This window comes from Thalassophryne amazonica, chromosome 3 (assembly GCF_902500255.1).
Source record: "Thalassophryne amazonica chromosome 3, fThaAma1.1, whole genome shotgun sequence".
NCBI classification, from domain to species: domain Eukaryota; kingdom Metazoa; phylum Chordata; class Actinopteri; order Batrachoidiformes; family Batrachoididae; genus Thalassophryne; species Thalassophryne amazonica.
This window is the reverse complement of record NC_047105.1, coordinates 5512216-5538225: the sequence shown is the minus strand read 5'-3', so window position 1 is coordinate 5538225 and position 26010 is coordinate 5512216. Positions and strand designations below refer to the sequence as shown.

At 44.1% G+C, this 26010-nt stretch overlaps 1 protein-coding gene across 1 annotated transcript; it reads left to right on the top strand.

The window, feature by feature from the left end:
- Nucleotides 1-4029: 4029 nt before the first annotated feature.
- Nucleotides 4030-24205, top strand: LOC117505462 (LIM and cysteine-rich domains protein 1-like). The gene is made up of 7 exons (XM_034165126.1): nt 4030-4314; nt 13836-13927; nt 17944-18199; nt 21647-21796; nt 22921-23163; nt 23237-23455; nt 23844-24205. Exons 1-7 carry the CDS (start codon nt 4306-4308, stop codon nt 23952-23954), a joined length of 1080 nt encoding a protein of 359 aa, XP_034021017.1. The 5' UTR covers nt 4030-4305; the 3' UTR covers nt 23955-24205.
- Nucleotides 24206-26010: the final 1805 nt, after the last annotated feature.

The window sequence follows — 26010 nt, the reverse complement described above, 5'->3', positions numbered from 1 at the left end:
AAGATTTGTGGGGCCAAGTACAATAACTTCAGTTTTATCTGAGTTTAAAAGCAGGAATTAGAGGTCATCCATGTCTTTATGTCTGTAAGACAATCCTGCAGTTTAGCTAATTGGTGTGTGTCCTCTGGCTTCATGGATAGATAAAGCTGGGTATCATCTGCGTAACAATGAAAATTTAAGCAATACCGTCTAATAATACTGCCTAAGGGAAGCATGTTAAAGTGAATAAAATTGGTCCAAGCACAGAACCTTGTGGAACTCCATAATTAACTTTAGTCTGTGAGAAGATTCCCCATTTACATGAACAAATTGTAATCTATTAGACAAATATGATTCAAACCACCGCAGCGCAGTGCCTTTAATACCTATGGCATGCTCTAATCTCTGTAATAAAATTTTATGGTCAACAGTATCAAAAGCAGCACTGAGGTCTAACAGAACAAGCACAGAGATGAGTCCACTGTCCGAGGCCATAAGAAGATCATTTGTAACCTTCCTAATGCTGTTTCTGTACTATGATGTATTCTAAAACCTGACTGAAACTCTTCAAATAGACCATTCCTCTGCAGATGATCAGTTAGCTGTTTTACAACTACCCTTTCAAGAATTTTGAGAGAAAAGGAAGGTTAGAGATTGGCCTATAATTAGCTAAGATAGCTGGGTCAAGTGATGGCTTTTTAAGTAATGGTTTAATTACTGCCACCTTAAAAGCCTGTGGTACATAGCCAACTAACAAGATAGATTGATCATATTTAAGATCAAAGCATTAAATAATGGTAGGGCTTCCTTGAGCAGCCTGGTAGGAATGGGGTCTAATAAACATGTTGATGGTTGGATGAAGTAACTAATGAAAATAACTCAGACAGAACAATCTGAGAGAAAGAGTCCTAACCAAATACCGGCATCACTGAAAGCAGCCAAAGATAACGATACGTCTTTGGGATGGTTATGAGATAATTTTTTCTCTAATAGTTAAAATTTTGTTAGCAAAGAAAGTCATGAAGTCATTACTAGTTAAAGTTAATGGAATACTCAGCTCAATAGAGCTCTGACTCTTTGTCAGCCTGGCTACAGTGCTGAAAAGAAACCTGGGGTTGTTCTTATTTTCTTCAATTAGTGATGAGTAGAAAGATGTCCTAGCTTTACGGAGGGCTTTTTTATAGAGCAACAGAACTCTTTTTCCAGGCTAAGTGAAGATCTTCTAAATTAGTGAGACGCCATTTCCTCTCCAACTTACGGGTTATCTGCTTTAAGCTACGAGTTTGTGATTTATACCATGGAGTCAGACACTTCTGATTTAAAAGCTCTCTTTTTCAGAGGAGCTACAGCATCCAAAGTTGTCTTCAATGAGGATGTAAAACTATTGACGAGATACTCTATCTCCCTTACAGAGTTTAGGTAGCTACTCTGCACTGTGTTGGTATATGGCATTAGAGAAACTAAGAAGGAATCATATCCTTAAACCTAGTTACAGCGCTTTCTGAAGACTTCTAGTGTAAGAAGACTTATTCCCCACTGCTGGGTAGTCCATCAGAGTAAATGTAAATGTTATTAAGAAATGATCAGACAGAAGGGAGTTTTCAGGGAATACTGTTAAGTCTTCAATTTCCATACCATAAGTCAGAACAAGATCTAAGATATGATTAAAGTGGTGGGTGGACTCATTTACTTTTTGAGCAAAGCCAATAGAGTCTAATAATAGATTAAATGCAGTGTTGGAGGCTGTCAGCATCTGTGTGGATGCTAAAATCGCCCACTATATTATCTTATCTGAGCTAAGCACTAAGTCAGACAAAAGTCTGAAAATTCACAGAGAAACTCACAGTAATGACCAGGTGGACGATAGATAATAACAAATAAAACTGGTTTTTTGGGACTTCCATTTGGATGGACAAGACTAAGAGACAAGCTTTCAAATGAATTAAAGCTCTGTCTGGGTTTTTGATTAATTAATAAGCTGGAATGGAAGATTGCTGCTAATCCTCCGCCCCGGCCCGTGCTACGAGCATTCTGACAGTTTAGTGTGACTCGGGGGTGTTGACTCATTAAACTAACATATTCATCCTGCTGTAACCAGGTTTCTGTTAGGCAGAATAAATCAATATGTTGATCAATTAATTATATCATTTACCAACAGGGACTTAGAAGAGAGAGACCTAATGTTTAATAGACCACATTTAACTGTTTTAGTCTGTGGTGCAGTTGAAGGTGCTATATTATTTTTCTTTTTGAATTTTTATGCTTAAATAGATTTTGCTGGTTATTGTAGTCTGGGAGCAGCACCGTCTCTACGGGGATGGGGTAATGAGGGGATGGCAGGGGGAGAGAAGCTGCAGAGAGGTTGTAAGACTACAACTCTGCTTCCTGGTCCCAACCCTGGATAGTCACGGTTTGGAGGATTTAAGAAAATTGGCCAGATTTCTAGAAATGAGAGCGGCTCCATCCAAAGTGGGATGGATGCCGTCTCTCCTAACAAAGACCAGGTTTTCCCAGAAGCTTTGCCAATTATCTATGAAGCCCACCTCATTTTTTGGACACCACTCAGACAGCCGCAATTCAAGGAGAACATGCGGCTAAACATGTCACTCCCGGTCTGATTGGGGAGGGGCCCAGAGAAAACTACAGAGTCCCGACAGTTGTTTTGGCAAAGTACACACCGATTTAATGTTAATTTTAGTGACCTCCGATTGGCGTAACCGGGTGTCATTACTGCCCGACGTGAATGACAATCTTACCAAATTTACACTTAGCCTTAGCCAGCAGTTTCAAATTTCCTTCAATGTCGCCTGCTCTGGCCCCCGAAGACAATTGACTATGGTTGCTGGTGTCGCTAACTCACATTCTCAAAACAGAGTCGCCAATAACCAGAGTTTGATCCTCGGCGGGTGTGTCGTCGAGTGGGGAAAAACGGTTAGAGATGTGAACGGGTTGGCGGTGTACACGGGGCTTCTGTTTAGACTACGCTTCCTCCTCACAGTCACCCAGTCAGCCTGCTTTCCCCGGCTGCTCAGGATCTGCCAGAGGGGAACTACGGTGGCTAAGCTACCTTGGCCGCACCGACTACAGGGGCCTGGCTAGCTGTAGAATTTTCCACGGTGGCGGAGCCGAGTCTCCAATTCGCCCAGCCTGGACTCCAAAGCTACGAATAAGCTACACTTATTACAGAGTACCGTGTACTAGCTAGAGGAGCCGGGAATACTAAACATTTCACACCCAGAGCAGAAAAGTGCTGAGAGACAGGAGAAGCCGCCATGCTAATCGCTAAGAGCTATAGCTACGCTAAGCTAGCGGATTCCCTAAAAACACACAAAGTGAATAATGTTTAAATAATTTAGAGGGGATTCAGCAGAAGGAGTGCTTTAGTGTAAGGCACGTAAAGAATTACACTGGAAACAAATCGTAATCTAGATAACTAGATCAATCTAACTGCGCAGATTAAACACTAACAGATACAGAAAAACACCGCTGTGCTCCGGAACGAAGTGATACAATACCGCAGTGAAGAGCCAACCACCAGTAGAGGCAAGCAAGAGCAAGAGGATACAAATAGACTGCAATACCCGATGGCCTCGCATAATGGTGCATACTCGTCGTAAAAACTCCTACAATATGAAGAGAAGGCAACAGATACCTAAAGTGAGGAAGAGGTTTCGAGGTATTAGTTCCTGATAAGCTGTCATTTTCCAAGTCTGTTACCAAAGTTGCAGTTAAGACCGGGAGTGTGTTTAGTTTGACCAGGAGCCCTTTTCAGTTCTTCATGAACTATGCAAGTGTCACCTGCCCCCTGCAGGTGAAACCCCATCAGTGTCCTCATACACTGAAAGTCTGAGTTTTTTTCTGTTCTTGGTTCTGTTGGACGGTTTCAGGCCCGTCTGACTCAGATTAGCACCGCGGACTGAGAGGAGGAGGAGGAGGAGCGGCACTGTGATTGGCTGAGAGGAGGAGGAAGAGGAGACGCTGTGATTGGCTGAGCCGAGTCTCTAGAGGCTTTTTCTCTTCAGAAAACAAACAGTTCTTCCTCCGTCCAGCGGCATGGTTTGAACGCTGAGTGACGGCGTGAGGAGCAAACGGACTCACCAGCACCAAAACAAGAGCAGGAAGGTTTTTTCACCTCAACCTCAGTCAGTCACCAGACTGGAAGTCTAGACGGTTAACTCACAGGCTGTGCTGGTGGGCGGGCCCCGAGGAAACGGGGGCGGGCCCAGAGGAAACGTGGTCATCGGGAGGAATTTAAAGCCTCATTGTTCTGGAGCGGCACAGATGGACTGAGGCGAGGTGTCAAAGCCCCCGGACTTGAGCTCAGGCATGGATCAGGTAGGACACGAACCTTTACACGACGAGAGCTCAGGCATGAGGTCAAAGGTCACTTTGTGTGGCATGACGTTTCCTCTAAAATGCAGGTCTGGAGAGTTTGGTCACAGTTTTGAATTCAGCACTATTATTATTCTTTTTTTTACACAATTATAAAAAATTAACTGTTTTTAATATGATATGTTTTTTATGAAGGTTTTTCTTAAACAACCCACATGATATTTACGGGCTGGTTTAACTCCTCCTGGCTCCAGGAGGAGTTAAACCAGCCAGAACTTTACCTTTCATCTTTGATCATAGAACCAGCCTTCTGACATCATAAAGCTTTGTTCCCATTCCTCTGATGGATCACGACCAAAAGACACAGAGGCTCCCAAAAGATTAAAGAGTCAAAGTGCTTCAATGTGATCGGACAAAAATCACTTCAGCAGTGACGGTTTCCAAATTATGAAACAGGATTTTTATATTTCACCAAGCGTTAAAACCGTTATTTATTCTCAGGTTGGCATCATCTTGTGTTTTTAACTTGTATTTGTCTCATTTGTTCTTTTTGTTGTTAATTTTACAATTTTAAAATATTTTACAATATTTTTTAGCATATAAGTTGTGCTGAAATAAACAGTACGTGGTGCCTTTTTTCTGTATTATCGGTTCTTTAATTGGGTTTTTGTCCTGTCTTGTAGTGTTTTGTCATTTATTCTTTTATTATTAGTTTATTTTGTTGCTTTGATTCCTGGAAAAGTCTTAATTACTTGTCATTGTTGATTACAAATGTGGTGGTGGATTTTTTTCCCCCCTTTCCTTTCAGTATATAAGTCACATCGGAGATAGTGTTGTGTGGGCCGCTGAAGAGGAGGTACTGCTGGCCCACCACCACCAGATGGCGCCCTGCTTGGAGTGCGGGCTTCAAGCACAAGAGGGCGCCAGAGCCACTGGGAGTGACAGCTGTCACTCATCCTCAGCACCAGCTGTCACTCATTCATCTCATCACCATCACCATAAAGGCCGGACGGCAACTCCACCTCCTCGCCGAGAATCTTCTACGACTAGAGGTAATCTTCTGCTGTGATTACTGATTATCTAATATTGTTCTGTGTGCAGTCGCATGCCCGTGAAGACCCAGAAGAGGGACAAACGGGAGCTGCACGAGTGAAGACGTACCTGGAGGTGGAGGTTATCCCTCCCGGAGGAATTAATTGTAAAGGTTGCTGGGTGTGAGGACTCACACTCACCACCTTCTGTTTCTTGTCTGCCAGCAGTACCAGGGCCGACAACGGAGGACAGAGACCACCTGGGACTCAGGGCTTGGCGGCGGCTTCGGTGTTCTTCAGGCCGTTGGTGGTGGAAGCGGTGTGGGCCCCGGCTCTTCGTTCATCCGAGGTCTCCTATCTTCAAGCCTGCCCACAGTCCTCCTGTGTATAATTGGCATTATTATTCTTGTTTGTATTCCGTTGTGTTCTTTCACAACATTAAATTGTTACTCCTTTTCTTATCCATTGTCCGTTCATTTGCGCCCCCTGGTGTGGGTCCGTGTTACGACACTTTCCCAACAATAAGTCACAGGTCTCACAAAAAAAAAAAAAAAAATTCAACTTGTATTCCAGAAAATTTATTTCAGGACTGCAAGCTAAATACGCTGTTTGACTTTCTTGTTATCCTCAACATTTAAGTTCATCTGCCAGTTTTTTTTTTTCTGTCAAATGAATTGTCATTCATCAAGTTCTGTCACCTCCCCCCCTGCTTGATGATGTCACAGAGAGCTCAGGTTTAAAGCCTCTGCTTGTTGTTTGGTGTGAGGTCATCAGAGGGAGCAGATGTCTGCACTCTGTTAGTCCACTTCTCCTTCCACACTCTTTACAAAACAATGCGGATCAAAAATGTTGCCATGGAAACGGTCATATGGGGGAGGTGATGGTCTAGTGGTTAAGGTGTTGGGCTTGAGACCAGAAGATCCTGGGTTCAAATTCCCGCCTGACTGGAAAATCACTAAGGGCCCTTGGGCAAGGTCTTTAATCCCCTATTGCTCCCGATGTGTAGTGAGCGCCTTGTATGGCAGCACCCTGACATCGGGTGAATGTGAGGCATTATTGTAAAGTGCTTTGAGCGTCTGATGCAGATGGAAAAGCGCTATATAAATGCAGTCCATTTACCATTTACCATATGACACGAGAACGCTGAAGGGACACTGAGTTTTCTTTACAGTCGAGTGCAGTGATGGAAAAAGTAATTTGATACATTTCAAGCAGATTCTGGAGGGAGGGGGAAACCAACCATCCATTTGTTTTGTGGTGACCACGACACGCCCGCGACCACGGCCTTTCATCTCTTTGTGACCATCAGTTAGTCAGCAGTCGCGTCATTAATGGTCATGCAGAGACGGTTCAGGTGGAGCGATCGCCGACTCGTCGGCACATCATCACTGCTGTCACACCCTGGTGACTGATCGTAGTCTGTGGACTAGTTATGGTCCTTGGAGACGCCCCAACTTGACTTGGCTGTATTTTTCTAAAACTTTGATGTCTCTGGAACATCAAACTGGGCGTCAACTGTGGATTAACACTGATAACTGGGGTGGGGGGTGTCTGACTCTAATTCGGGGTACCGGAGTACAGACTGGTGTCGCAGGGTGAACGGTCCCCCCTAAAATTGATCTGCCCTGCTTCCAGTGCACATGCGTTATTTTGGATCTCAGCAGCTCGTCTGAGTCTCTTCACCCAAAGCGATCAAATGGATTAACGTGATTATTACCATCAGATGGACAAAGTAAAACCTCTTAATTATTCTAAAGTCAGTTTTAAGCAGAAACGAGGCGATACTTGTGACGCTTTGAAATGACCGACACGCAGTGAACGCTATCAGCTAGCAGCTCATGTGCCGCGGCGGTCTAATCACATTCCTCCGTCTTTTATGATGAAATAATGCTGAATTTATGTGGAACTGATTGTTGTAGAAAAGCTTCAGAATATCTGTGGCTGAGACAGATGATGACTGGAGGCAATTTGAAGCAGAAACAGATGATAATCAGTGAATCGCTGCTGACGCTCAGAAATGACTTCATGCGCCGTGAAGGCAGGGCGGACCGGTTTTTAGGGGGAACTGTTCGGTCGAGGACACTGGGTCTCAATCAACCGCAAACCAACTTTTTACCTTTTTGGGGGGGGGGGGGGGGGGGCTCAATATGACATTTATGCTCAAACTTCCTTTCTATGCTTACTGGAGGAGACACTTTGATACTTCATCTGTTGTCGTATCTCTTCTGGAATTTGAGATATTCAAGGACAAGCAATGAACATGAATAAAGTGTGTTATTCCACTCATCACACACACACACATACACACACACATATACAGTGAGGCAAATAACTATTTGAGCCACTGTCGATTTTGCAAGTTTTCCCACCTACAAAGAATGAAGAGGTCTGTGATTTTATCATAGGTTCACTTCAACTGTCAGAGACAGAATCTAAAAAAAAGAAGAATGACATGACATAAGTATTCGATCACCTACCAACCAGCAAGAATTCTGGCTCTCACAGAAGCTGTTAGTTTTCTTTTCTTTAGTTTTCCTTTTACAGCCCAAGATTTTTTTTAGATTGCTTCAAGAAGAAAATAAAGACATTAGGTTAAACATATCCCACCATGCCTTTACCCAGCCACTACACTATTGAGGTGGGGTGCAATTACTGAGGTATTACCTAGATTTACAGAATTTGATAGTATCTCACTAGGCGTGCTGACGAAACTCGTAACATCTACAAAAAGCACAACCTGTTTATTTGATCCTATACCAACAAAACTGTTTAAGGACCTGTGGTCCACTCTTGGTCCGACTGTGCTGGAAATTATTAATCTCATTAACCTCAGGATATGTCCTAAATGTTACAAATCTGCAGTCAATCCCCCCCCCCCCCCCATCAAAATGCATAGAACACTGCCATCTACTGGTGAGAGTGTGAATAGTGACCAACGTGTGATCGGTTGTTATTTGTTGCACTGAATCACACTTCACAAACAGAATTTTCAGTTTTGCAAATGCTTTTTTTTTTTTTTACAATTGAAAAAAATGACATTATTTACAAATACACAATTATTCATAAAAACCAAACACACGTTACAGTAACTTGCATGCTGGTTTTTACAAATAATACACCAACCAACCAGTGATTTAGAGGAGACTCATTTCCCATAATGTCTTTTGGTGCGTGTTGGTTAACGCCCAAACCTTCAGAATTAGCACATTTCTTCGGACTTTGGAATTAGTTTTGTTTATAAATGAAACCATGAGTGAAAGGTGTGTTGCTTTTCATGTCTCCTGCACATGTCTGTGTCGTTGCATGTGGAAAGTAAATGACTCTTCCTTCCAGCAGCGGGCAGGGTGCATTAAGACAGAAGCTCTGGCTCTTTGTTCATTTGGGGTTTGTGATCCTCTTTGATTTTACTCAGAAGCCTTGGTGGTGCTTAAACTCAAAATTGGCTTATTAGCAATCGACAGTGTACCGAGTCAGTACTAAAGTTAGAATTTAGCTGTAACTTCTGAATTTTTTTTTTATATATTTTTATTTATTTATTGCAGTTTATCAGTTTTGTGTTTATGAATGTAAACTTTTCAGTTTGTGGATTAGCGGCTATTGAAGCTATGGTTCGCTGTGTGCACCACTGGTGTGTGTGGTATGTATGTTATGGACACACACTGAACAAAAATATAAATGCAACACTTGTTTTTGTTCCCTTTTTCATGAGCTGAACTCAAACATCTAAAACATTTTGATGCACACTAAAGTGCTATTTCTCTCAAATATTGTTCACAAATCTGTCAGCACTTCTCCTTTGCTGAGATGATCCATCCCACCTGACAGGTGCAGCACCTCAAGATGCTGATTAGACAGCATGATTATTGCACAGGTGTGCAATAATCTGATGTGCTTGAAGGGTTTATCAGACACTTTTGGGGGGGTGACAAAGAAACTATTGGCTGTTAACTAACGTGTGAAATTTACCTCAACTTACAAAAATGTAGAACATCTTCCACAATGTTCTATTTTATTTATTTTTATTTTTTTTCCCCACAATATTCTAATTTTTTGAGGACTCCCCCCCCCCCACAACAAATTTCTAATTGTTTCTTTTCCCATGATATTCTAAATTTATATAGTATATTTACATAGTAATTTTTTTGAGCTTCTTAAAAAAAAAAAAAAAGTTGTTTGTGTTTGCTTCCACCGGTGGACTTCATGAAAATCTCCTTAATTAGTTCGGTATCTCTCTCTAATTTGGTGGTTTGGACTTTGGTCCAGAGATGACCCGGGCAGGCGTTCATCTCACATGGCAGCACATCAGACTCCAGGCCAGGTCATGATGCCACTTTTGAGTGCCTCAGATTCCCTCTGGGTTCTGGTTCCTTCCAGCCCGCATGTTTGGGAGCGCTTCTGAAAGCAGTTTGTCCAAACCTGACTTTGTGACTTCTAATTCAGTCTCTGAAGGTAATCCTTCACCCGAGAACCTGATCCATCCTGTTGTTTGTTGTGGCAGCCGTGCAGCGTTTGTGTCCTCCGGTATTCGCACTGGAGACAGATAACCTCACGGATCAGAGACACCTGTCATACGGCCGGCCTCCCTCATCCTGCAGAGCCGGGAAATCCTCCATCAGCACCCCGGAATATCCTGCACACGCGAGGCCAAAGACCTGCTCGCAGGCACCCAGCAAAGCGCATACCTCCCCCAAGGATCAGGATCGGGGTCCATCCGTGAACAGGTGGCGTGGAAACACAACCTCCATAACGGAGGGAACCAAACCATCCACCAGCAGTTTTCTCAGCCTTCCAGTTAAAGTTCACGGGGGGCTGGAGCCCAACAGAACTCTAGAATTCTGGGTCTCACAGAGACCTGGTTTGTCATGGGGGATGCTGTGCACCCCCCCCCCACACCACACATACAAACACGAGCAGAGAGACAATTGGCATCAGGAAGACACTGTGTGTGGTGTGTGTGTGTGTGTGTGTGTGTGTGTGTGTGTGTGTGTGTGTGTGTGTGTGTGTGTGTGGTGTGTGTGTGTGTGTGGTGTGTGTGTGTGTGTGTGTGTGTGTGTGTGTGAGGACCAGAGCTGAGTGTTCTGTAGAGCCGATTGTTCCGTCTCCTGGATGGAGACACTGAGGCAACAACAACAAAAGATCTCTCTCCAGACCTCAGCCTGGCTCATAAACACCTCATCGCTTCACACGACCTTAAAATGTCCAATAACTTAAATCCTTTTGCTCTTGGATTTGAGGCGGAGGTTTTTCCAGCAGCTGGGTTCCTGATCCACTCTGAGGTCTCAGACACCTCGTCTCCCTGAGGACAGCTGCAGGGCCTGACGGGGTTTGACTTTACCTTTTACAAATGCCAGCATGGCCTCTTGTATTCCAGACATTCACAAGCTCCCAGCTCTCTGAAAAGCTCCGGAATCCGCCCTGTCCCGAGGAAACCCGGCCAAGTGAAAGTACTGGTTTCAGACCAGTGGCTCCGCCTCAGTGGTTCTGGAGGCTTTAAGAATGTGGCGTCCTCACTAAAAACTCAACCCTCTGCATTAGTCACTGGATTCTAAAGCTGTCGAGGACGACGACTTCTGCTCACTGGAGGATTTTGGTTTTTGTTCTGCAGCTGCGTCTGTAAACGTGGAGACTTAAACCTGAACATTGGCTCCTTGATCATTAGTCAGTTCTTAACAAACATGACTCAGCAAGTTAAAGTTTACTCAGGTCACAGTGACCGTAAGCCAAGCAGCTCATCCCACACTTCCCTATCCTCAGCTAAGTCCTCTAACTCTTCTTGGGGGATCTGAGGCGTTCCCAATCCGGCTGGGAGATAGAATCCTTCCCACTGTCCTGGATCTTCCCCAGGACCTCCTCCCAGTTGGATGTGGCTGGAAGATCTCCCTATGGAGACCACCAGGGGGCATCCTCACCAGGTGTCTGAAACACCTCATCTGGCTCCTCCATTTGAAGAAGCAGCGGCTCTACTCTGAGTCCCTCCGGGATTGTCAAGCTTCTGACCCCATCTGAGTGTAAGTCCAGATACACGGAGGAGGAATCTCATTTCCACCATTTGTATCTGTGATCTTATTCTTTCCATAATGTCTTTATACGTAACATTACTATTTCATGAAAATAGAAACTATAAAAAATGCACAAGATACAAAATTGTACCTGGAAATGAAGTAATTCCACAGTGAATGTATTGGAATGTAAGTGTGTGACTGTAAAAACGGAGTTGTAGAATCCGGTGTTTTAGGAGGAGCTGCGTGCAAATAAAACAGAATAAATGTGCAAAAGCTGAAGGTTGTGCTGAGAACAGCGTTGCCGCTGTGCGCGGCTCTATATTTAGCCTTTGGATAAGGTGGGAATGTGTCAGACCAACGTGAACCCACCGAGTCGACTGTGTGAAGGAGAAACTCACTTTTGGGTTCACAAGTATTTGGACAGGGACTGAGGAGACACAGAAGAAGGGGTCATGTGAGGTCACAAGCAACAGATTTCTGATTGTCTTTTTTTTTTCCTCTTTCTTTCCTTTTATTTCAAGAAAGGAAAAAATATTTCACTAAAGTTATACACAAGTCTGGAACACCATCGTACTGACGGCACAGCTGACCAATCAGAACACGAGCCCCTCCCTTTTTCATCGTAGCCCTGAAGGTCAAACGGCTGCCGATGAGCTGACAGGAAGCTCCTAACAAAGACAGATAGATGATTGACAGGAAGTGAGTGTTTACGCCTCTGACATCATGTCCATAACGCGAGCGTGTTGATGCGCGCTGACGGACGGACGGCAGCAGGCCGCCGGAGCTGAACTGGGATCAGGTTTCCTGCCAAAAAATGCACATGAACTCCCCGACCACCTCACACCTAAACACAAGACTGATGATGAAAATCAAACGTGCACGGACACACACACACACGTGCATGTTGTCTAAGACGTCAGTATGTGTTTTTTTTTTTTTTTTTTTTTTCTGGTTAAAGCAACTTCACAGGACTTGGTCATCTTAAAATATTCATTGTGACATCATAAGGGCTCATGTCTGTATCTGTATGCCTTTGAGCAAGACCCGAAGCCCCGCCCACAAGGGTTGCGGTGAGCAGGACGTCCCGCCCCGTTTCCACAGCAACCAGATTTGTTTTCTCACAGCAGCGTTTAGTTTCCGATTGTAGTTTTAAGTGCCGGCTCTCAGTAATTACTGATGCTTGAATATAGCGCCTCCTAAAGGCGTCCGGCGTCCTTTAGGAGGCGCTATATTCAACCTCAAACTCAGCAGAACAAAGAAAACGTTTGCAGAAGAAAACACTAAAACAGCTTCAGCATTTTAATGATAGAAAATATGTTCTGTAATATCAGAAAGTCGACCACATAGGAAGTCTTTTTTTGTTTCTGAAATCCACTGCAACTTCTGGAAGTGCACTGTGTCTTTCTGGAATTGGAATGCAGCTGTCAGCTGATGGCTCTGTTGCCTAGCGACCTTGTACATCACCTTCAGTTGAACGTCTCAGGTGAGAGGAAATGGTGAAATTTGCACAATGAGTCTGTCAATTGGACAAAAAAAAAAAAAATTCTGCCCGCTTCCATATTTGCACAACAGCTTTGCACATTTCTGGAAGTTGTCATATTGTGATTCTGTCTAATTTTGATCACTCAGCTGCTGTGTTCTAAAAAGAGGGTCTTTATACCTCAATGTTATGTGGATCCACTAGATTTGTAATGGATCCAGTACCTTTGTATCCGTTGTAGCGGATCCATGTTGTGTGGAACTATTTTCCTTCGGCCATCTTTGTTGGCCGTACGCACTATTTCCGGTTGGCGCTTAATATGAATTTGTCATCTACTTACAAAACAAAATGTTTTTAAAGATGATTAATCTTGTTTAACATATCATTTTTTTTAAAAATACAGTAATTTCCTGAGGTATAAAAACAAAACATCCTGAGTCTGGGGTATGGCTGAAGGATCACTTCCATCTCAGGTGATCCTTCCGCCAGCCCCAACTCACTGGATCTGGTCACATTGCTCCCCAGACTCGGGTTGTTTTGTCATGGGATCCATGCAGGTTTTTTGGACTGTGAAGCAGCAACGGATCCCTTGACTCCTTAATCTGAACCTCACGTGCTGATTGGCTAAGAGCTCTTTTTTCATCATCGTAACCACACGGGACGATGTTGAAGGAGAAAATTGTTTTGCTGCAAGACAATTAATACAAACGTGGACCTGCTAATGCTAAATGTAGCCTGTAGTAATTTGAGGACTGAAGGTAATGTTGCCCTCTAGTGGTCAGGAGGCCTCGTCATTAGTTTTTAAAAACAGTTTTTGCATCTGTGTTATTTACTTCTGTGACATATGTAGAGGAAGTCCATATGTAGACTCTGGACACACCCACCCAAAGGGCAGGAGGCACGCTCCGGGCAACAGGTGCAGAAAGGACTTGTTTTTTTTTCCAGACCTGCTGTTTGTTTTATTGTAAGATTCATGGCAGTTTTAAATGTCTAAGGTTTTTTCCTACTCAGATGATGCCACAAGAGGGAGGAGGAGGAGCAGGAGGAGGGGCGTGTCTGCTTTGTAAGAAGAGTTGTTCTGGATTCCAGCCACATTCCTGGAGGTACCAACTCCTCACCACCTTCTGCTCTTTCCTCATTCTGTCCTCCTGAAAACTAACCTGGTGTCGCAGACCAAACAGTCCCCCCTCTAAAAATTGGCCCACCCTGCCTCCACTGCACATGCATCATTTCAGACCTCGGCAGCACGTCTGAGACCGAGTCTCTTCACCCAAAGCGATCAAATGGATTAATGTAATTATTAACCATCAGATGACAAAGTAAGACCTCTTAAATCATTCTAAAGTCAGTTTTAAGCAGAAACGAGACACTTGGTGACACTTTGAAATGACCGACTCTCAGTGAACGCATCATTTAGCAGCTCATGTAGCCACAGCACTCTGATCGCTTCCTCCGTCTTTTATGATGAAATAATCATGAATTTCTGTGGAAATGATTGTTGTACAAAAGCTTCAGATTTCTGTTGCTGAGACAGATGATGACTGGAGGCAGTTTGAAGCAGAAACAAGGTGAACCACGGCTGATGACGCATGCGCAGTGAAGGCAGGGTGGACCGATTTTTAGGGGGGACTGTTCAGTTGGCGACACCGGTACTCATCAACGCGCAGCCTTCAGCTGTGGCTTACATTATTAGACTCCGCCCCTTTATACAAATTTGCCCCAACATACTGTGGACATGGTCATCCCAGTCTGATAAGTTGGTTTCAGACTGAATTTTGGTGGAAAATGATTGATCAATAAGTTCTTTTTTTTCTATTTGGAATTGGTTCCAGAAAACATGTATGATAATTAAACCAGACCACAGCACCGCCTCACACATTCATCTCATTAATCTCACGTTCATGTCCTGTTTGTATTTTTGTTTCTGTGCCATGTAAACAAAAACAATCTAATAACAATAAACATTCAGCAAACAGTTGATAAGGTCACCGGCAGGACGACCCGCTGACCGAGTTCCATTTAAATCTAGAAAAAGGACAGATGAATGCATTATTCAATTTCACTGAGTGAGTCTTCCCAAGGGATCAGTAAAGTTCTATCTAATTTAGTTATTATTATCCTGTCCTGTCCTGCCCAGAATTGATCCTTATTTTGTCTTCGACACCAATATTTTTCTGTTGGATTTGCAGAACTTTTATTTTTCTGCATCGTTTGTTTGTTTTTAGCCAGTTTGTTGTAACGTGATTTTTTTTTTTTTTTATGCCACTTCATAGGGTTGATACCCCCCCCAAGAGGGAGTTGGTAGGGTTTAAAGGACATGTTGCATCAAAATCATAACAATTTAGATTTAGGCTGTTAGTGGCCATCCAGTGATACACCAGGATTACTTTGTGCACTTCCATGACTGGTTTCTAAGTATGCAACTGTCTGAAAGTCTATTTTATTCAGCACTAGGATTTCCGAGGTGCGCTTGAACGGCCCATCCCATGAACTACACCTGATCAGTGGACGCAGCGCACTACTCAGTTATTGCTGCTTGGGGCTGATGAAAGTACACACGGAGAACTTCCAAGAACAAAGTACTCCTGAGTACTCATGTTTCCAACAGCATTTACGTAGCTTTGAGGAAAACATCCCAATGCATGCTGGAATGGAATGTAGCTGCTAACATTAAGAATGGATCCACAGATTAATTGCAAAGTTATTAAGTGTGATGTTGTGTTATGATGATTTGTTTTTAAGTGTAACTGTTAATTTGATGCAGTCAACGGTCAAAACAGGAGCCGCTCTCTACTGTGAGCAGACTCAGTGTCCTGCACACTAAGTCTGCTGTCAGCTCTTCAAGTTCTCGCAGGATTCTGGTACATTAGATAGATACCAGTGGTGGGCACAGCTAACCAAAACGTTAGCCTCAATAACCACTAATCTGCATACCTGAAAAGTTATCTTTTATAATGCTAAACCGATAAACCGCTAATTTTTAGTACTGACTTGGTACACTGTTGACTACTGATAAGTCTTTTTTAAGTTTAAGCACCACCGAGGCTTCTGAGTAAAATCAAAGGCGATCACAAACCCCAAACGAACAAGCCAGAGCTTCTGCCTTTATGCGCCCTGCCCGCTGCTGCCCCTCCCCCCAAAAAGGTGTCATTTACTTTCCACATACTACAACATAGACCGTGGGCAGGAGACATGAAACGCAAAGCACTTTTCACTCATGGTTTCACTTATAAACAACTAATTCCGAACAGTTTATTAACATTAACGGTAACTTTGCGATTTTTACAAAGTGAAAATATCGCTCATATCTTTTAAAGTAATGCGCTAATTCCAGTGGTGGGCACATTTCCGCTAATTATCGAAGCTAACGTTTTTATTAGCGGATTAGCTTTCCAGATAACTTTGAAAATCATCAGCGGACCAATTAGCTTCTGATCCATTTATTTACGATAACTTTTGGACCACTAACATATTTTTGTGGGCATCGTGAATAAAGCTTAACAGTTAAAAACATTTGTAAAGTCTGAAATCAAAGATTTTAGTGCCGGTCTGCTACATGTTTTGTAGCAGACAGACAGCTATGAATGGTAGAGCTCTATCCTCTGCAGGCAGAGGAGAGCTGACTACCACAGAGAAAGGAAGAAGGAGGGAAGAAAAAAAGATAATTTCTGTTCACACCATACATACCTTCCAGTCATTTCACTGGAGTTTTGCACAGGCAGACTGTTTTGACTTAAGGTTATAATTTTAAACAAACTAATTGCCGACAAGTTATTGAAATTAACATCACGTCTGTCGTGTTACAAAGTGAAAATATCAGCTATATGTTTTAGCTTTAAAGTAATGCTCTAATTTTCAAGCTTTTAGCGTTTAGACTCACATGCTGCATTGCATTATGGGTACATTAGTTTCCTGAAGTCAGTGTTTGGCTGGTCGGTACAATACACAGTTACTGAAATGTGTGGTGGGTTGTACAAATAAATCTGTATTTGTAAATGTCATTTTTTTCATTTGTTAAAAAAAGGCAATTTGAAAACTGAAAATTCTGTCTTTCATCACTTTTCGCGAATGTGTGGCTGCTCACACTGCCATGAACACTGCCATCTACTGCCAGTAGATGGCAGTAGACGGTGGAAGCTAATTGGTCCGCTGATGGTTTTCAAAATTAGCTGAAAAACTACTCCGCTAAGAAAAAGTTAGCTCCGCTAATTAGCAGTTAGCAGATTAGTGGAACTGTGCCCACCACTGATAGAAAATCCATTGTCTGCTGAAAATAACATCTTCTGACTTTCTCCGATGTAAGAAATCCATCTGTGTGTTCAGGTAGCCTGTAAAAATAGCTTTGTGGAGACTTTCAATGTGTGCATTCATGGCGGCAGTAAAACAGCATCCTGCGACACAGACAGCAGTGCCAGCACACGTTAGGATCCAAAATCAGACAGACTCTGAAAGAAAGTAAGAGTTTCAGGGTGAAGTGTGTCATCTCCTCTCTATACATCCTCTGTAAATCCAAGCCATCACTTTCCAATGAAAGCTCAGAAGCTTTGTTATCGGACGTAACAGGTTCGTTTCATTCTGTCAGCCATCAGGATGCTTTTGCTTATTCTAAAATGTATGTTGCATGCTAAGAAATTCAGAGGATTGCTGACTAAGATGTTTTCCGAAAATGCACCTATTAACTTGTTCAGCGAGAAGGATAAATAGCAATAAAATACATCGACCAGTAATTATTATCACATGTGCGCGGATAGACTACCGATCATGAATACTTTGATGTTGTTTTGCTAACTGCGATGTTAAATAACGTGCAACATGTCCGTCTGAAATAACACTCAACCTTGTGCTCCTCCCCTTGGATAGAGGGTGTGGCCAACAGCAGTTCCTTCTCATTTAAAGCAACAGGCACAGAAAAGCATGTAAAACATATTATTTAAAATGTAATTTTGACTATAAACTTTAACAAGTGATTGTCTGTCACTTGTTGGAACAGTTAGACTGCAGCCAGATTTTACTGAGTATTTTTAATTTTTAAATAATTTTCTCTGCCTTTAAAAGTTTTATATGTTAGGGTTGTTTATGTTTCTCTGCACCTGTTCTCCATCACCTCCCTGTGTTCTAGAAAAGCCTGCACAGCATGTGGCTGCAATACTGTAGACCACGCCCTCACGTGTGACGTCGAAGACGACCAGGGAATGGGACGACTCCTGGCAGACTCTCCGTGCTCCCATTTGACCGCAAAGGTTAAAGGGGGCGGCGGCCTTCGCATGTACAAGAGAAACCGAATGATTGTGACCAATCCGGTGGTTTCACGTAAAGACCCGACATTCAACACAACGACTTACGACTGGGCACCAGCGGGCCTCAACCAGAAATTGGTGAGAATGATTACTGCCCCCTGTTGGTCCACATGTGGAATCACATTTTATTCAGATGAGTAAACATTCGACCAAAAGCTCAGTTTTACTGCATGTTGCAGTGTTACAATTAAAGGTAGTGCTGCTTTCACACACACATGGTTAGTTCATGCCATCTCAGTTTGCTGCTTTCTTTCCACCAGGAGGCAATCTAAATCAGATTGTAGGTGCAAGACTTTATTCAACATGATGCATTATGTTCAGGTGATAGCATTATTATTAAATCAAGTTAGCGTGCTAGTGTGTAACAAAATGGAATGTATTTATGGTTTCTGGTAGGAATCGCACACCCGAATTATACACACGAGACCAATGCTTTACAAGGTTGACCAGAGGGGAATCCCTGCTAGCCGCGTTAGCGGCAACATATTCCAGTCTGGATTTGCCCTGAGCAAAGCTCACCTAATATAATGGCACTACAAGCAACTAGTTTATCTAGTTACTATGTCGCATAGGTATGTAAAAGTTAGCTTTACTGTGCTTTATCATCATGGCACTAACAACCATGTGGGTCAATTATTCAGACTGGAATCAGGAACCTGGGAGAGCAGTCTGGGAACGTACCAAATGACAGACCCTTCCATCAGAATCTGTCATTTGTAAATTTGTTTTGGGACTTCTTGGAAAAGTGTTATGCTGTTTGTAAAAAATTTTTTGCACTTTGCAGTCACCGTAAAAGTCACAAGAAATCTGTTTTTCCAAATCTCAATTTCAGTATTGCCACACTGATTTAGAAAAGTATCCGACCTTTTTATTTTTTCAAAAACCATATGGATTTGAATCACGTGTGATTGCATCAGCCAAGCTTGAACCTTCATGCGCATGCATGAGTTTTTTCACGCCTGTCGGTTGCGTCATTTGCCTGTGAGCAGGCTTTGTGTGAGCAGTGGTCCACCCCTCTCGTCGGAAAGTGAGAGCATGCCTGAGGAGTGGAGACGAAGTGTGCTGGTTCCTATTTTCAAGAACAAGGGTGATGTGCAGAGCTGCAGTAACTACAGAGGCATAAAGCTGATCAGCCACAGCATGAAGTTATGGGAAAGAGTAGTAGAAGCTAGGCTTAGAAAACAGGTGAAGATCTGTGAGCAGCAATATGGTTTCATGCCGAGAAAGAGCACTACAGATGCAATGTTTGCTCTGAGAATACTGTTGGAAAAGTACAGAGAAGGACAGAAAGAGTTACATTGTGTGTTTGTGGACTTAGAAAAAGCTTATGATAGGGTGCCAAGAGAAGAATTGTGGTATTGTATGAGGAAGTCTGGAGTGGCAGAGAAGTATGTTAGGGTAGTGCAGGACATGTACAAGAATAGTGTGACAGTGGTGAGATGCGCAGTCGGAATGACAGACTCATTCAAGGTGGAGGTGGGATTACACCAAGGATCAGCTCTGAGTCCTTTCTTGTTTGCAGTGGTGATGGACAGGTTGACGGATGAGATCAGACAGGAGTCCCCATGGACTATGATGTTTGCAGATGACATTGTGATCTGTAGTGAGAGTAGAGAGCAAGTTGAGTCTAGTCTGGAGAAGTGGAGATATGCTTTGGAGAGAAGGGGAATGAAAGTCAGTAGAAGCAAGACTGAGTACATGTGTGTGAATGAGAGGGAGCCCAGTGGAATAGTGCAGTTGCAAGGAGTAGAAGTGGTGAAAGTAGATGAGTTTAAATATTTGGGGTCAACTGTTCAAAGTAATGGCGAGTGTGGTAGAGAGGTGAAGAAGAGAGTGCAGGCAGGGTGGAGTGGGTGGAGAAAGGTGGCAGGAGTGATTTGTGACCGAAGAATATCAGCAAGAGTGAAGGGGAAAGTTTACAAAACAGTAGTGAGACCAGCTATGTTGTATGGTTTAGAGACAGTGGCACTAACAAAAAGACAGGAGGCAGAGCTGAAGATGTTGATATTCTCTTTGGGAGTGACAAGAATGGACAAGATTAGGAATGAGCATATCAGAGGGACAGCTCAGGTGGGACGGTTTGGAGACAAAGTCAGAGAGGCGAGATTGAGATGGTTTGGACATGTGCAGAGGAGGGACCCAGGGTATATAGGGAGAAGGATGCTGAGGATGGAGCCACCAGGCAGGAGGAGAAGAGGGAGACCAAAGAGGAGGTTCATGGGTGTACTGAGAGAGGACATGCAGGTGGTTGGTGTGACAGAGGAAGATACAGAGGACAGGGTGAGATGGAAACGATTGATCTGCTGTGGCGACCCCTAACGGGAACAGCCGAAAGACAAAGAAGAAGAAGATGTCCCTCACTCTGGAGGAGGATCACGTCTGAACTCCTGGAGTTTCTCTTTGTACTGCGTGTGAGGGGCTTTTTTCTTTTGCGGTGTGGTAGCGGTGGTATTCTGGGGACTCCTTCCGCAATTCCTGTGCTAGTCAGAGGACGTCCCGGATAAAACACAGCGTCCAGTTTGGAAATGAACGGCACATTCCACTGTTACAGGAGGTTTTGTCATGGAAAGAGGAGCGGAGGAATTCCGTGCGTCGTGGCGGTGCTGCATGGCGCAAAGCAACGCCGTGATGAAGCCTTACAGGACATGTTCTGGCATGTCCAGGCTCATCCACAATTTCTCGGTTAGTCACACGACTGAAAACCCACCAACAGCCATCTGAAAGCCGTCCTGTGAGACCAACACGGATGTGGTTTTGTCCCGCGCCATGAGTGGCACGGTGGCGCATCCGTCCGCTTCTCTTTCCATGAAAAAACTCCTGTAACAGTGGAATGTGCTGAAAAAGTACTGATTTCCACGTCTCCTGCCATTTTTGTGTAAGTCAGACGACGTCTCGGATCAACAAAGCCTTCATGTTGGAAATGATCTGGTTGTTTCAGCCTGTCGATCGGCGCTTGGAGCGCGGCGCGCTCTCAGCAGCTGTGGGCGGTCTTTAAACTGGCTGGAGCACTCCTTATTCTGTGTAATCCTCATAAAACCGTCCCTCAAAGCCATTTGAATTTTCCGAATGGTGTCCACCTGGAGGTCTCTCACAGTTTCTGGAAAAAATTGATGCAGCAAAGCTCCAAATCGTTCAGACATTTATTCTCAATAAAAATTTGACGACTTTGTGTGACCACTGCTCACACAAAGCCTGCTCACAGGCAAATGACGCAACCGACAGGCGTGAAAAAACTCACGCATGGCACGAAGGTTCAAGCTTGGCTGATGCAATCACACGTGATTCAAATCCATATGGTTTTTGAAAAAAAAAATAAAAAGGTTGGATACTTTTCTAACAGACCTTGTATACAATGTGGACAGTCAGTCAATGAGTCCAGATTCAATAAACGATAGCAATCAGATATTGAATAAATCCAATTTCAACGGGCAGTCTGACAGGACTGGATCCAGCAGGACTCGGGAAGTGTACCACACCATCTGTGCTGCCACCGGTCACATCTTGTCTTCCTGTCTGTCCCCTCAGGCTGTGCGGTACATGGAGCTTCTCCCGGCTGGCCAGCGCCCGATTTCAGGGACCGCCGGATCTTTGGAACGGCGCCGGCAGCTCCTCGTCCAGCTGCCAGTCTACGATCAGGATCCCATGAAATGTCAGAGCCTGAAGAGTGAAGAGGAGGTACGGTAGCCTGCTGGGACCAAACACAAGTCAACAGGACATCATTATACTCAGATTAAATAAATATAAAGATTGTTTCCTGTTTAGTGTCACATTAGGACTGATAGATAGATTTTCATTTAATTTTTAAAAACATTTTTAAATTTCTGTAGCTTTTCTTTGGTTTGAAAATGCTGAAAAAAATATAAAATCTTGAATATTATTTAAATAGCGGCCTTTATTTCAATTTATACATTTTATAAAATGTTTTTCAGTAACAAGATTAACTTTTGTGATGCTACTAAATATTTAAACTCAAACTACAGAAAGATTTAATTTTATTGATCAAACATTTTTGGGGAGGGGAGGTGTTCGGGGGTGGTTGTCCTCGGCATCTTTGTTGTCTGTTTGATTTGCACAAAATGGGCTTTGGGTCACTTTTGTGCTAAAACTGAATTTTGCGCAAAAATAACCACACTTTTTTTTTTCATTCTAACCAGCTTTTGTCCCACTAAGGGACTCATCATTTGTCATATTTTACTCTCTAATCTATGACAGCATTTTAGGGCCACGTTGAGTTTTTTAAGACTTTGACAGTAAAGTCATAATATTAAGAGCAAAAACTTGTAATATTATGAGAATAAAGTTGTATTTCTATGAGAAGCGATAACCCTGCAGACTGCCAGTTCCAGCCGTCTCCTCCTCCATGAAAGAGGTGATTTTGGGAGCTACTAATCACTGGAACTACAGGCGAAGTCCATGTGGTTCCTCCTCCAAAATGGACACATTTTCTTGCATATTCTTTTCAAAGTTCTGATACTAATGATAATGTGGTGCAGATGGGTCAAAAGATGAAGTCTGTCCTTATTTATAAAACCTATACTGAAATACAACCTAACAAAGTGCTCCACAGAGCTCATTTTGAGATGCAGTTATGACTTTATTTTCGAAGTTTAAAAAAACAAACCTCAATGTGGGTCTAAATCGTACGTACTGTAAGAATGCAATCCACTGGGCGGACTTTAAAGTCCTCCCATAAATGATGTCACCAGGAAGTGAAGAAGCTGGACCTGCACCTGGACCTGGACTCTGATCCAGGTGGTGGGTTTGCCGTACTGACTCTTGTCCCTGATGTCATCCTGCAGATTTCCTCCATGCTGCTGTTTGTTAAACACTACAAACAGGAAGTGCTGGGAGTGGGGGAGGTGGCCTTACCTGGTGAGGGCGGTGCTTTGAGGGAAGCAGCCAATCAGAGGACACTGAAGGAGGACAAGGAACGCAATGATACTGAGAAGGAAAGTCAGCAGCAGCAAGACTGCGGCTCGGCTGCTGGTACCGCCGGTACTGGTTCCTCTAACAGTGCGGACGACTCTGTGCAGACTGAATACGTAAGTAAGAAAAAGGATCACTGTAAAGACCAGACTGAGTCCAGTCCAGCTCAGACCAGTCTCTGTCCTGCAGCGCTGTACTGGTTGCCAAGCAGCGGTTGCTAAGGAGAGTCCAGTTGTTTACGCTGAGCGGGCCGGTTACCATGACGCCATGTGGCATCCCACCTGCTTCACGTGTTCAGGCTGCGGTCAGGGATTGGTGGACCTGGTCTACTTCTGGTCCAATCACAAGCTGTTCTGTGGCCGACACTACTGCCAGGGGGTGTGGCCTCGATGCTCCGGCTGCGACGAGGTGAGTGCGTTCAATATTTTTACTTGGTTTACATCGTGTTGGAAAGAATAGTTTTTACTTTGAAATTAAAGAGCATCATTTAAAAAAAGGCTTATTTTAAGAAACCAGATTTTTTTTTTTTTTTATTTAACACATAAATCCACATGTAGCAATTGATCGTACATACTTTACTGTACTCTGTGTGTAATACTACAACATTCAGTGTATTGTTACTGCAACAACATTTCACATGTTAATATAATAGGGGAGGTGATGGTCTAGTGGTTGATGTAGTAGTAGTATTGTAGTAGTAGACACAGTGACACAGCAGTAAATGCGTGTCTGTAAGAACCGTAAAGCGCTTGTTGGCGTTCCTGTTGTTTTCTGATGACCCGTTTCGTTTCTGCAGCTGATTTTCTGCCGCTCGTTTCACCGAGCGCCAGATGGCCGGACGTGGCATCTGGACCATCGCTGCTGCTGGAGGTGTGGTCACAGCCCGGACACGCCCTGTCAGCACTGATGCACACGCCTGCGTGTGTCCGACCTGCGTCCACGTGCTGAGCTGGAAAAACTGGAGTTGGAAAACAGAGTATTTTTTAAAAATGCACAAATAACGTTAAAAACAGATTCATGTCGTCTGGAAGTGCTTAAAGCAAATGACCTTTGAACCGTGTGACCTTGTTTACTGACATGATCGATGTGATTTAGTGTCTCAGCTCTCTGCTGTCTGTCCTCCTCCCCTTTTTTATTATTAAAGTCGAACGACACTCAGTCGAGCTCACGCCTCAGAAAACTACAAATAAACAAACAGTCTGATCTGGATGTTTTCTGCATTTACACCAAAACACGTTCACACAGAAAATATGCAGATTATTATTCTGTGTGATTACAAAAAATTACTGTGTGTGTGTCTGTCTCTCTCTTTGTGTTTCTATCCGTGTGTGTGTGTGTGTGTGTGTGTGTGTGCGCTGACCTACTCCCAGCAGGAATTCTAAGTATTCCTGAGGTTTGTCGGCATTCCGTCTGTTTCCTGAAGCAAAGAAACACGTCAGGATCTTTTTTTAGTCTCGCTGAGACACGTTTATAACTTTGATAAAAAACCTGCTGAACAAACAACGACTTCACGTCTGAAACGGTTCTTTTGTTTGTTTTTTGTGGTGCTGATCTGGGTTACGGTGGCGTCAAGCGAGAGTCCATGACTCGTCCTTGGAAAAGACACTAGTCTGTCTCAGGTTTCATCCCGGCCAAGTCCGCTACCCACACCGGTGAATAGTTACACTGCATTCTGCCGGTGGGATGCGCACGGATAGCAGTGCGCACGGACAGCAGTGCGCACAGACAGTTCACACAGACAGCAGTTCACACGAACAGCAGTGCGCACAGACAGCAGTTCACACAGACAGCAGTTCACACGAACAGCAGTGCGCACAGACAGCAGTTCACACGAACAGCAGTGCGCACAGACAGCAGTGCGCACAGACAGCAGTGCGCACAGACAGCAGTTCACACAGACAGCAGTTCACACGAACAGCAGTTCACACGAACAGCAGTGCGCACAGACAGCAGTTCACACGAACAGCAGTGCGCACAGACAGCAGTTCACACAGACAGCAGTTCACACGAACAGCAGTGCGCACAGACAGCAGTGCGCACAGACAGCAGTTCACACAGACAGCAGTTCACACGAACAGCAGTGCGCACAGACAGCAGTTCACACAGACAGCAGTTCACACGAACAGCAGTGCGCACAGACAGCAGTTCACACGAACAGCAGTGCGCACAGACAGCAGTGCGCACAGACAGCAGTGCGCACAGACAGCAGTGCGCACAGACAGCAGTTCACACGAACAGCAGTGCACACGAACAGCAGTGCGCACAGACAGCAGTGCGCACAGACAGCAGTTCACACGAACAGCAGTGCGCACAGACAGCAGTTCACACGAACAGCAGTGCGCACAGACAGCAGTGCGCACGGACAGCAGTTCACACCATTGTCTTTGTGTGTATTAAGTAAAGGTTGGAAATAGTTTTTTTGTGTGCATTTGTTGTAAAACCAGTGCATGCACATGTTCAAGCAGTGTGCGTCTTGTGCACACAGCTGTGATGTCCGACGGAGGGAACGCGCGCCGCTGTGCACCTCTGCAGATGGCAAACAGCCCCCCCCCCCCCGCCCTACAGGTGGATCATCTGCAGTCCCTGTGTAACGGAGGCCAGCTGGTGTCACTGTGCAGATGTAGTTAGTAAATCTCACTCCCAACAGCTCAAAAGGATTCTCTGGTCACAAGGCCAGAGCCCTGGGATTTAGCCTTCTGGTTAGAGAGTCCGACTCCCATGCCGGAGCTCGTGAGTTCGCGTCCCGAGGGGAGCGAATGGGCGGAGTCATAACAACACAGAGTGCAGCCGCTACACCTGGATGTGTCCGCCACATGCACATCTCTGCTTTACATTATTCTAAAATGTGCCTCATGTTCTGAACATTGATGGACACACGCAGCTATTATAACAGGCCTCCAAGACACCCGTCACCCCCAGCCAAGGCTGTGGCGGTTGGCGGTTGCCTCCATGTTTCCTGCCGT